General features: G+C 44.9%; 1 protein-coding gene across 3 annotated transcripts in view; it reads right to left on the bottom strand.

Annotated features, from left to right (window-relative positions):
• LOC126534007 (peroxisomal ATPase PEX6-like) overlaps window positions 1–11,692 on the bottom strand; it is a 95,210-nt gene extending 83,518 nt beyond the window's left edge. For 2 of the 3 annotated variants that reach the window (XM_050181220.3, XM_055072574.2), the window contains exons 1-4: window positions 10,652–11,691; window positions 9,782–9,918; window positions 6,566–6,805; window positions 573–741 (exon numbers count right to left, since the gene is read on the bottom strand). In XM_050181220.3, coding sequence (XP_050037177.1) covers window positions 573–741; window positions 6,566–6,805; window positions 9,782–9,918; window positions 10,652–11,206 — 1,101 coding nt within the window. In that variant the 5' untranslated portion in view covers window positions 11,207–11,691. Of the gene's footprint in view, window positions 1–572; window positions 742–6,565; window positions 6,806–9,781; window positions 9,919–10,651 lie in introns of all 3 variants that reach the window. The other variant, XM_055072575.2, reaches the window with a different exon arrangement.
• Between the last annotated feature and the right edge of the window lie 832 nt (window positions 11,693–12,524).

The following is a 12,524-nucleotide window of genomic DNA, read 5'->3' as shown; positions in this document are numbered from 1 at the left end:
GGGGAGGGTCACGTCGACCAGACCGTATAAGGCTTATAAAGGAAGCCAGCGCAAGTTCCTCGAAAAGGAAGCCGAGCAGCGATTCCACTAGACCAGGATAAGCTTTTCTTTAAGGAAGGCTATTTATCAGTGTAACCTGCTCCAGGTTTCCCAAGTAGGGTTATGTGCCTAGTATGTAAGCTGCTGTCTTTCTTCAAATAAGCAAACATATTCATTTCTAATATATAAGTGAATGGTGTGTAATAAGAGAAGGACAGGATTATCAGGCACAAATAAAATACATACACTAGCAATCACACAAGAATTATGACAAAAATTACACCTGTAGGCATCCCTATTTTGTGTCTTATGCCCCTACCCTTGTCATCTTTTGTGTCATTGGCTTATTCATTATTACAGCAGCTAACCAACTAGCCCGGAACACGGCTTCAATGTGCAACTCCAATGTTTGTCCTCTTATGTTCTTTGTCTTAATCCCTGCCTTTTTAGGTCCATATATATTTTTTTCACTGGTTTTGTATCGCAGCTTTGAATGCCCTCACACAAGTAGGAAGCATGGCATACGTGCATACCAGATGGAGCCGGGCTGTGGGCCGGACCAGCAGCGCAGGCAGATCCCTGTTGTGCAGGTGAAACCAGAGGTGGGGGCTCAGGTATGCGGCGTCCTCTGGAGCGACGCCACTCGCACACTCGCTCTCCAGCATGTGCAGCCTTTCTACACTCCAGATCGCCACCTGACGTCTGCAATGCAGGAGTTGTCGAGGGAGAGCTGAGTTATAGTGGATTCTTTAAGCAACTTTCGGTGCCACATAAGCCCTCTTCTGAGCCTCCTAAATATTCATAATACCGTCGTGCCCACTGATAATGATCCCAGATACAACAATCTATCAGTTATAACAACCACATTTCAGTGTGCTTACGATTTCCTGACCCTGTCTATTGAAACTGCTTCCAGATATAACGAGCATTTTTAAAATCGCCATACAGTTACAAAGAACGCTTTAAACCTGGTCAAGGTAAAAAATAGGGCACACGCAAAGTCCCATAGCACGGAAGCGCAACCAAACTGGGCGCATGGCAGTGCGCAGCCTGCTTTAGTCCAAGCGCAACAACGATGGCACTAATGCGGCACTCTTGCATTTGCCTAGTTGTCTGTGCAGCACTACGTGCATTACGCCTATTTCAACGATTTGGAACAGCCATTTATGTCCTTCCGCCAAGGGAACAGTGGCTTCTCAAACATTCCCGACGTTACCGTTGGTATTCAAGTGGCCTGTGTCAGCGAGAATGCTGCACCACGCAATGTTGCCCAGGAGTGATGCCTACTACGCTGCTATCAACAGGTCACGATTCGGTGGCATTTTGTTCATGAGTTGACGACTGCTGATAATGGTTTGCGGTGACATTGTACATTTTGAACAATGCATTCTTTTTACCCAAAGTGAGATTGATAAAGTCATTTTATGGCTCTTGTGTGGTTGACGCGCATTCGCGATGCCACGACTATGATGTCTGAGACCTTCGCGGAATGGGGATGTGCCGCAGGAGTTTCTGAAGGTTACGCTTCCAGCTAACTATAACGCTTCGCTCTCTTGTGCAGAATACAGTGATGTCCCGCTGGTAGTAAAACAGATCACAAGCTCCTGAATAAAAAATGGCAGCTACGCTTGCAGTTTCGAAATGACAGGTGGAGGGAACCGGGCACTGTTATGAGAGAGTTATACGCCGTCACATCTCGTTCTTTAGAAGGACGTTTCTAACATAAATTTGTGGTTAGGTACATGAATGCACTGGGAACAAAATTGACACTGAAAATCTGGTTTTCAAATCAAAGAGCTGCCAAATTGTAATTGCTGACACCTGCTTCAGTGCGGTTAATTTTGGAGGATTTTTAAGGACGAATTTATACATAACGAACTACTGATATAATGACTGCTTTTCGCAGAGCTATTGAGCACATTATAAACGGGTCAAACATCATGGTGCACACATAGGACTCCCTGAAAATGAAGAATAGCATTTACTCAAGAAGGAGCAAGCAGCATGCAAACTATATTCGCGGAATCAAACACGACAGGGAAATTTGAAAGTAGAACACCCAATCAGAACAATTACTTGAGAGTGCAACGCTAAGTCGCTATGCATCTGATCACTAAAGATGGCATAAACTCTGATTTAAACATACGAGTCAAAATTATGCCAATGTAACTCAAACTGGTGACGATAGAAATTAAAGTATATGCATAGGTTAGCCCTACGTTGGCGCGATGCATTCTATATTGTGAACAAAGTGAACAGGTGAGTTTGGGCGAAAAAGCTTAGGTAAACAGTAGCGCCTGTCCAAAAGTAGCCTAAAGCAAGCGACACCATATCCCTTAAAGAATCTACATAAAAATTCCCCTTATTAAAACATGTTGTATGTTACATGTCGTTATTAAAACATGTCGTATGTTGCACGCCCATGCACATTATGGAAGATGGTTGAATTTGTTTAAAAGGTTCCTGAACCACCCCTCGGGCTTGGTGAAAGAAACGTAGTCCATAGCATTGGCTGCTGTGAACATCTCAATCTAGTTTTGCAGTCTTGCGCGACACGTGGAGCTCGCAAGTGGGGCGTGAAGTCAACCTTTCTTTCAAATGCTCTTGTTTGAACAGAAGCCTGCATGTTACCCTTTTCTGGATGCTTTATTTCATAATACAGCAGATTCCCATACATGGCTGCTATTGGCCAACAGCTGACATCAATCAAGAAGGGTGTTAGAATCACAGCGCTTCTTCCTACTGTTACTGTGTATAATTACTGACGAAGTTTAATAAACAGACTGAAGTAAGCAAAAATCTGCTTTCAAATTTCAATAATTTTATTTATTTATTTATTTAGAGAATACTGCAAGCCATCAGCAGGCCCTAGCAGGAGTGGATATAAATACATTCAACTAATACAAAAATACATGCAATTCAGATGGATCAATAAAAAAACGCCAAGTATTGTAACAGCAACAAGAACAACTAAGGTAGAAAGTGTGATAACAAAAACGGAAACTAAAAGAGGCTGCTTTTACACACCTATAAGCTCTATAATAAATGCCAACGCTGAAGACCACCACAACTCTTCAAGCACCCAAAAGTTAGGTTATGCTATACAATCAGGCTAGTAAAGAAATGCACGAAATACTGCAACAAAGCAAAGCAACAACATACCAATTACAATCAAGCAAATGGAGACGCATATGCATAAGGTAACAAGGTACCAACAACACAGAAAGGTACCAACATAAGGGACCAACAAAACAGAAAAGAAAAAAAGATACCACTACGTCCTATATAACCATTTGCTCGATTATCAGGGCTGTGCAACTATGCCGATGAATCATGTACTTCTGGAATAAGCCAGCTATCGTCTGCTCACGTTCGCCCGCAGCCCCCCCCGTAGGAATTATACTTTGGCCGCTCTGCTTATCGGTGTCATACCCGTCTGGTCTCACTAATTTTGACTAGTTTTGAACACTCAACTAGCCTCGAACCCCGCGAAACTAAGGTCAGACCCACACGCATGCTTGCCAGAACGTGAGCACTCCTGTCCGCTCCTGGTTAGACACCTTGGTAGACTTCGCTTCGTAAAGAGCACTTCGAAATGAGCAAGTTGGATGTGGCTACTATCCATTGGTCAAGCTGGTGCAGGACAAAGCCGGTCCACACCACGTAGAACAGCCAGACTAGAGCATACAAGCGCGAGTGAGCATCCAAGTCTTGTCGTGCACAAAACAAACGCTGCGCATACGCACTACAGTTGCATGCAGCTGCAGTCTACTACATAGCAAACATACTGCGGCCGCCACAGGGTGCTGTGACGAGTGCGCTGGCTGAGCGCACTGCGGCTCGCTGCGGAGAACCACGTTTCGTTTACGCTTGTTATATCGTAGGCACCAACATTGGAAGTAATGGCATCCGTGTGAACATTCAAAATCAAATTTTAACTGTGTGCCACAGCGACGTTCAGTAGGCGGAGCATTGTGGGCAAGCCCTGCTCTGCCATAGCCTGCAAGGCATTGAAGAAGGAGCAGAAGCACCGCGAAGGGAGTGTTTGATTGCCAATAGCTCCACTTCTGCTGAATGCATGGAAATACTTTTTGCAGCAAAGTGTTTCTAAAATAGCCTAATTTAACTTCAAATGCATTTCTCCACTTCGATAGAAATTGGTTCAGGGGCCCTTTAAAGGGACTAACAACCAATTTTTATGGTGCGCATTTTTTTTAGTGCAATGGAAAGCTTACCGGTCAGAGTGTCAATCCTGCAGCGGTAATGCGGAAAGCCCAGGAATATTTTTTTATCAGAATTCTTCAATCTGTTATGAGGATGTAGTCATTTGCTGGAAGCAAGCTGGAAACAGTGATAGGTGAGGGCGATAGCAATTATACGCCGGCATTATTGAGGGGCAGACGACAAGTGAGGTCATAGCTGTGAGAAACTATTATTTTGTTTACCAAGCCGATGATTGATGCTTTCTTGAATGTTAAATTCTTTCTACCATAATAACTACGTGCTTTAGTGGTTTCCTGTCCAACAGTGTCGGCATTACCAAGTCGAGGGTGTTTAAAGGTGAAAGGACGCTCTCACACGCGATGCGCAATTAAGCGTGTTGCCATAGCCACACATGTGCTTTCAATTGCCGACGCGTGTCATCTTTGGAAGACCTGAGCGAGCTGGAACAAAGGAATTTTAGCTAGGACGCATGCTCAGAATGTCGCGCATGTGCAAAAGCAATCGTGTGCACCGCCATGCATTGAGGGATGCAAGCATTGCTGATTAGCATAAACTTTTCTGCTTTGTTATGTGCACAGAATAAAGCAAAATAGCCTAATATTACAAGAACTGCAATTTTAAGAAATAAGTATGCGGCACTTAATAACAGCTGACTTACGTCCACGAATCTCACAAACTACATTTGAAGTACCAAGGCTCCACCACCAGTCCACACCACATACATACTGTTTTTTTCAGACTTGTATTGCCAATTTAGAAATCTAATTCCTACTTAAGTGCTGAATGGTCATGGTCCGACATTTCCATCACCATTTCATAACACATTTGTTATCACTCTCTTTAAAGCAAGCTGGAAAAAAAATACGGTCAAAATGAAGTTGCACAAATGGTTACACTACCACGCTATAATGACCAGTTCAGGACAGGTAGTATGTGTACTCACACAAGCAACATGCCACAAGAGAAGCCAAGTAAGTGTGGCATCTTTTTCTCAGATTTTTAATTGCAGGGTTTAATTGCATGCACACTGGGCTATGAGTGATGCCATAGAGGGGATTTCGGATTAATTTGGACCATTTGGCATTCTTTAACATAGACTTAAATTTAAAAACAATCAAAGATTTGACAAAAGCTCGTCTGGTGAAGGAAGAACATGGTTTAAGAAAAACGTACACTCACCAACGAAAAATATTTAAAAAGAAAACTTTTTCAATGGTTCAGTACTCAAATGCCTTTGATTTTTCGGTGAATTAAATCTAAGTACAGGAATGTTCTTAAATTTCATGCACATTGGAATGTGGCCCCAGCAACCAGAAATCAAATTCTTGACCTCGGGCTCGTTAGCAAAACATTGCAGACACGGGCCACCACAGTGCGTCAGTTCTGGCCCACTCTCGTAATTTTGACTGAGCAGTCTCGGCCGCACCACAAGACTGTCTGTTTGAAAATTATACTTGACCTGTCATTCAAATTATCTGGCTCCTAGTAAAGGGAAGGAAACATTGCTGTGAAAAGGATCCGAACCTGCCATTCGAAAATTTGTTGTAAGTTGGGTGTTATCCAGGTGTTACACAGGGGCACCAAAGGAAAATATTAGGTCGAGCGAGATCGATAGATTACTCATCTAGAAGTCCATCATCGTTTCCTGTGTGCCAATATATCACTTTGTTGCAAAGTATCAAAACTACCCCCGAAGTTTCCGCTGCTGTTCCGCAATTTGAACGGCCCGCACCAAAATGGCCGAGTTGACGCTGTCCCCTTGTAACCTCTCTCTGTGAATCAACCAGAGCTAGTGCTAATTAAAGTTACTGCATAAGGTCCCCTCCCCAAAGGAAGCCATATACGGTAATTTTAGTGCTGATGTCACATGAGAGGTACCATGTTCTATGTGTAGTTCGTTGTGCAGTGGCTTTTCTGCTCCTGGTTTCGCTTGCCCTGTGTTCTTTTCTAATGAATCAGCTGACAAAGGTGCTTCATCGTCCGTGCTCATGTTGATGTTGTGTGCGTGTCTTAACTTTCTTCAGCATTGTTTTCTAATTATTGTACTATAGTCTCAAACAGGTGGTGCCATACCAATTTTCCGTTTTCTTCACTCCCTCATGTGCAAAGTCTCTGTTGTCGCTGCGAATGACAAATTTGTTATTGTAAAGGCCTAATATTTCAATTTAGCTTGATTTAACAGTTCCCTTTAGTGCCCGTTTAAAACAAGCCGTTCTTCATTTCTGTGGATTCTGCACTGTGCAAACATAATTCACTCTGCATCACGTTTATGCCATTCCTGCAGCACACTTCAAGCCCTCACTTGAGTTGTGTCTCCGACGAAGTGCTTCGGCTGCTGCCTCCCGGCTCTTGCAGCCACGCCTGTGCCCAGGAACCCTCGGCGAAGCCCAGGGCAGCCATGGTCGAGTGTCCAAGGAAGACGCAGTTAAGCGGGTCAGCCGTTGCCGGTATGTTGCGTTCTGGCAACTGGGGAAGGATGTGGACGCGCAGGAGCCCCGGGGCTTGCCTCCGAGTCGATGCGGCCATGCCCGCTGCCACAGATCTGTGGCACAGTGGAGCCAGTTCACTTGACACAGATGACAAAATGTCACACATCGTGTCTTGTAATCAATAACATAGTACTGGGTGTTTTTTTCTTTTAGACTATACAGAATTTTCAAAAATTGTTTCTGGCAGATAGCACAATTCCAATCCATGAACTGGATTGCTTGAGGAGGCGGACATTTATTGCATAATAAATCAAAACACCTATTTGACTAATTAACATAATTTTCCTATGAGCTAATCTCTTTACAGCACATATTGAAATTTATGAAGTGAAGCCGGTAAATTAGCAAGGCATATCCACTTTAAATGAATTCTGCAGATGGCACGGGTTTCGAGATGTGCGCCGTCAGACTTGCGGTAAAAATGCACTGTTGTTTCACTTAGCTTCTTTTATAAAATGCCATTTTTGCATTAAAACACAAAAGTACCCGGAATGCCAATGTACTTCGTTCCACACCTGAGGAATGATTAGTATCTCGAAACTGATGTCATCCTCAGAATTCTTTCCAAGTAAGCCTTGCATACTCACCACTACAATTAGTAATTTGCAATGTGTGCCATAATGAAATTTGTTAAAAAGTTAATCAGTTGTGTTATCTAGTTGACTGTGCATTTTGATTGCCTGTGGAAGTTATTTCCCCTTTTAGAGCAATCCAACTCAAGGACTAGAATGTGCTATTTGCCACAGGCAATTTTTTTTTACTTCTCTATAATATAAAAAACAATATATAACGCTTGAATAAGTGCAGGCTGCAACAGCAATGTATTTTTCCTGCTGTACTAAATTGCTTAACAATTATTTACTCATTTGTTAATTCAATTGCATCTGCAACCTCATTGAACAATATTACAGCAGGGAGGGATGGTAGCAACATCATTTGTTCGTTGCATCAAAATGACAAACACCTAAACGTACAGTCCATGCCACAATGCATTCAAGATCACTCTGCAGCAAAGAAATGCTTTGTGGTTTAGACATCAACAGTAGAAGGGCACCGCTGGACATGAGATATTATGCATATATGTACATGCGTAATATGTGGGGGGAAAGAATTTTGGAATATGAAACACTTTTCACTCATGCAAGACCTTTTTAGTGTAAGACTGCATGCTCAAAAGAAAACAAGAAATCAATTTTTCTATAACGGTTTGAACAGTTTTGATTTCATTTTTCTCCTGCTGAGACTACCTGTGTTGATTCCTTCAGCTACAAATGTTGCCGTACCCTTTCAACTTTTTGCTGTTCTTGCTCTGTGTTTTGTGCCTCCTCCGTACACTATAGTTCCACATGGTTGTGCCCCCCTCCATCACTTCATTCTCTCTGGCACACTAGATTGTGGGTTTCACATGCCAAAACCACGATCTGATTATCATGCGAAGGTTGTGGGTTCGGTTCCCACCTGCGACAAGTTGTTTTTTCATCCACTTTAATTTCCATGAATTTATCGCTTCTTTATTTAATTTATTAAAGCACAAGTAATTTACCCTATGTTGTCCTTGGTATCGGTGTTTGTTGGCTTCTTCTGATATGACTAATAAAAATCGGGCCCCTCGGTTAACCCTCTTTCTTCTTGTTGATCTGATTATCAGGCACACCATAGTGGGGGCATACTTAAAAGGTAGAGGTCCGGACACCAACCAATCCAGACGCCAATCATCCCGACCAGACGGGATTCCATCATACTCTCGAATTCATTCATCATAGTGGGTGACGTCGAATTAAGTTTGACCACCTGGTGCTCTTTAACACACATCCAAATGTAAGTGCACGGATGATTTTGCATGTCGCACCCATCGAAATATAGCCTCAACAGCTGGGATTGAACTCGCGACGTCGAGTTCAGCAGCGCAGCACCATAGCCACTGTACTGCTGCGGTGGGTCCCTGGATAAATCTTGATCACCTGCAATCTCATCAAGCTTGCAGAAATCTCGGGCCTCAAGCCTGTTTTCCATTCTGGCCCTCAAGTGAAATATGATTACCTCTGGTAGTCAGTTACCACAGTAGTCACCCTACTGATTTTGTGCTCAACAGATGGGGTACCACAGCCACTGGCCGCTCTAGCCGTTGTGGTGGACAACTGCTCAAAGTCGATGCAATCCAAGTGCACGTTACTTCCCTGCTCATTATGCAGAGTTCGCCAGCAGCCATTTTCCATCCTCGATTTCTGTGACCCCATACCCCACTCTCAAATGCGTATGCCGTAAAATTTTGAGCAAGCACCTCGACCCCAAGCAAGCGTCCCCCCACTAGCCTCTGTTAACTTCAAACTGATGCCCATTTCTGAGCACCCCCCCTATCCCCCCCCTACCCCTATCAATAAATATTTTTATTGCTTTTGCACCACTATGCCCGTCTCTTTTTTTCAGAAAAGAAAAGCTTCCAGGCAACATATTGAATTTTGCAGCCAAATGAGCAAGCGCACCTCCCTCTCTCCTTCTTCAGTAATATCCCCCAGCCCAGGGGGGGGGGGGGGGGTGCTTGCTCAGTATATTACAGTATGTACCTTGAAGCACACTGGCTTTCCCTCATAGTTCAGTCCCTTGGCGGTTAAGTGCACTGAATACTAAAGGAACACTAAAGTTGAGCTAGATCAATAGATTATGCGACTAAAGTGTATCATCGTTTTATGTGTGCCAGTAGAAAATTGCCGCCATGGGTACTGCTGCGGCTCTTCAATTTGAACTGCTTGCGGCAAACCAAACGAGTTGACCTAATCTTCACGTGACCTCTCTCTACTAAGGCACTCTCTGAGAACCAGCCAGTGCTGACGCCACAGGAAGTGTACCACTGTCCACAAGTGCCCCCCCCAGCACATTACTGCACATTTTTCGATGTCCACCACTGCTATGAATACTGGTGGAGCAAAAATAATTTTCCCCTGCACCTCTGAAACATCTCTGATACATATCATTCCTATTTGGTGGGAAATCAGATGGCACAAGTACACCAATTCGAAACTAACGCCTACCTGTCTCGCTTGGTTCTGTGGGTTGACTGCAGAATGCGGCTAGTGTACAAAATGGTGCCAGCCAGCCTGACAACATCGTCACACGAACCAGTGTCACCAGCAGGGGTGTATTCCAGTGATGGCCGTATTACCACAACCTGCACAAGATATTGACCGATCGATCAGGTTATCAGGTTGATATGATAATTATCAGATTCCCCTGAGATGTGGCAAAACCTACATAGGCCAGACAGGCCGTTGTTTGAATGTGCGAATCCTTGAACACGAAATATCTATTAAAAACCAGGAGCAAAGTCATTTACCCATGCATTGCCTAGATCATAAATGCAGGCCTCTGCTCAACCAGGTTAAGATCTTGCGCAAGTGCAGTAACGAAAAAGCACGGGAACTTCTAGAGGCATATTGTGTAAAAAAGAAGGGACAAGCATGCATCAGTGACACATCGATCATACTTTACGATAGGGAGGCACGTTTCCTAGAAAATATGATTAGCTTCGCCACGCCATTGGGTTTTTTTCTGATTTTGTGGTGTTTTTTTTCTCCTTTTATCTGCTGCTGATACCCTGATGTGCCTGCGCTGGCATGAACTGATATTTAAGTGTTTCCCTCGAATAAGCCTCAGTTGTTAGTTTGCGCCTGTCCTGTCTTCTTCCTTGTGATTGTCTACAAAGTGCATCCAATCTTTCCAAATACAATGAACCAACTTGCCCAACATCACATCCTGCTAAACTAATGATGCGACATGGGGAGGCAACTGCTTCCAACAAAGCAGCACCCAGGCGCGGCAAATACACGCGACGTCGTGACACACGGAGATCTTCGCGCAGTTACCAAACACGCGTAGTACAACATGCATGCAACAATGAGCACCTGCGTCTCGGGAACTATGAGTCCCTGGCGCGTCGGCTCGCAGTCGACCACTAGCACCGCGTCGTCTCCGAAGGCGGCCAGGCTGTCGTCCATGCGACACAGGATACCGTCGCTCCGGTCTCCGCCGCCCAGCGCCTCCCAGAGGCTCGGACTGTTGAGCTTGGCGTACGCGTCGGCGCTCCTGGCCAGCAACGACACCTTGGTGAGGCGCGGACATCGCACTCCACAAAGAACGTCCACCGCTTGACCGTCGCCCCATCCTCGTCTGCGCTTCAAAAACTCCCGAGTCACGAAGACCGCGACGGCATCCCCAGAGGACGCGGAAGTCGGCACTTCGCGATCGCCGACGACCGCGTAGTCGACGAAGAGGCCCGGACACGTGAGCGCGACGTTTTCGGGGACGACAAGGGCCAGAGTACCGTCGTCGAGCGTACTGCCCACCGACAGTTTCTGGGCGACGCTTCGGCTGATCCTGACACGCAGGTCATTGTCGTCGCCACGGCCGCTGGAGGCGGAATCGGGCATCAGACGCAGCTTGGCTCGAACTCGCTTCATCGTGGCACGCTGTCGTCGCTTTTCAAGCACTACTTGTGGATCCCACGTAGTACCGAAGGGATGAGATTCACACACAGCCGACTTCCTCGTTCAGGGGAGCATTGCCGTAGGAAGCTGGCGTTGCGCTAGCACAGTCTACGTTCGACCGAAGGCCACCGTCACAGATCGGCAGGTGCGCTGTTTTGCGATGGTCTTTTTTAGCTTATCAACGCAAATAGTTTAAGCAAAGACGCGACGACCGTGCTAACCCCGTTTTCGCTGAAACTTCGCGCACTTATTACGCAATCGCAACCCAGCCGAAGCAGACGAAAGAGACAGGGCGAGTTGAAAGTTGGTGCACGTTGCTCGTGTGTTACGTGTCCAAGCTCGGGTGAACTAAACAATAGCAAAAACTGTTACAGCCGTTGCCAGTTTTTCAACAAGCTAGCGAGCGAGCGCGAGCTTGTCATTTTGCTCCATGTTTTGCTCATAAAGACTCGATGGGAGGAACCATTTATACCAGTGTTGCCACTCTTCGTATCATGAGCGACGCTAAATAATAAGAATCAGCATCAAATCCATCATATCCAGTGATTTAAGCGTACAGCAAAGTACTATTGTTAATCTTAAATTTGACTAAGTTTCACGAAAACAAACAGTGATAATTTGCTCTGAGAGGCCACCCCGACAGGGAAGAAGTGGCGCTGGGGTTCCAGCGCATCGAAGCGCCCACCCATCAAGGCTAATTAAAAAAACTTTTATGCGGACGACATTGTGTTGCTAGCTAACAAGCAAAGTGATTTGCAACCTCTGGCTAATATCTGTGGACAGGAAGGCAACAATTTAGGTTTGAAATTTAGTGTTATAAAATCAGGTGTTATGGTATTCAATGAAAACAGTGAACAGACAGTGGCAATACAGGGTCAGGAATACCTCATGTAACAGAATATAAATACCTTGGTATATGGATAAACGACAGCAATATATATATGGAAACACAGCAAAAGACAATAACAGTGAAGTAGAAGAGAAATGCAGCCATAATAAAGCACAGAGCGCTATGGAGATACAATAGGTACGAGGTGCTCCGAGGTATGTGGAAATGTGTAATGGTTCCAGGACTTACTTTTGGAAATGCGGTTGTTTGCTTTAAATCAGGGGTACAATCAGGGCTCGATGGGAACCAAAGGTCACTGGGACGCCTCGCATCGGGCGCTCACGGGAAGACTACAAATGAAGCTGTGCAGGGTGATATGGGCTGGACTAGTTTTGAAGTGAGGGAAGCTCGCAGTAAAATTGCATATGAAAAACGACTGAGGAATATGGAAGAAAGTAAATG

This window comes from Dermacentor andersoni, chromosome 7, assembly GCF_023375885.2.
Source record: "Dermacentor andersoni chromosome 7, qqDerAnde1_hic_scaffold, whole genome shotgun sequence".
NCBI classification, from domain to species: Eukaryota; Metazoa; Arthropoda; class Arachnida; order Ixodida; family Ixodidae; genus Dermacentor; species Dermacentor andersoni.
This window is presented reverse-complemented; position numbering and strand designations above follow the sequence as displayed.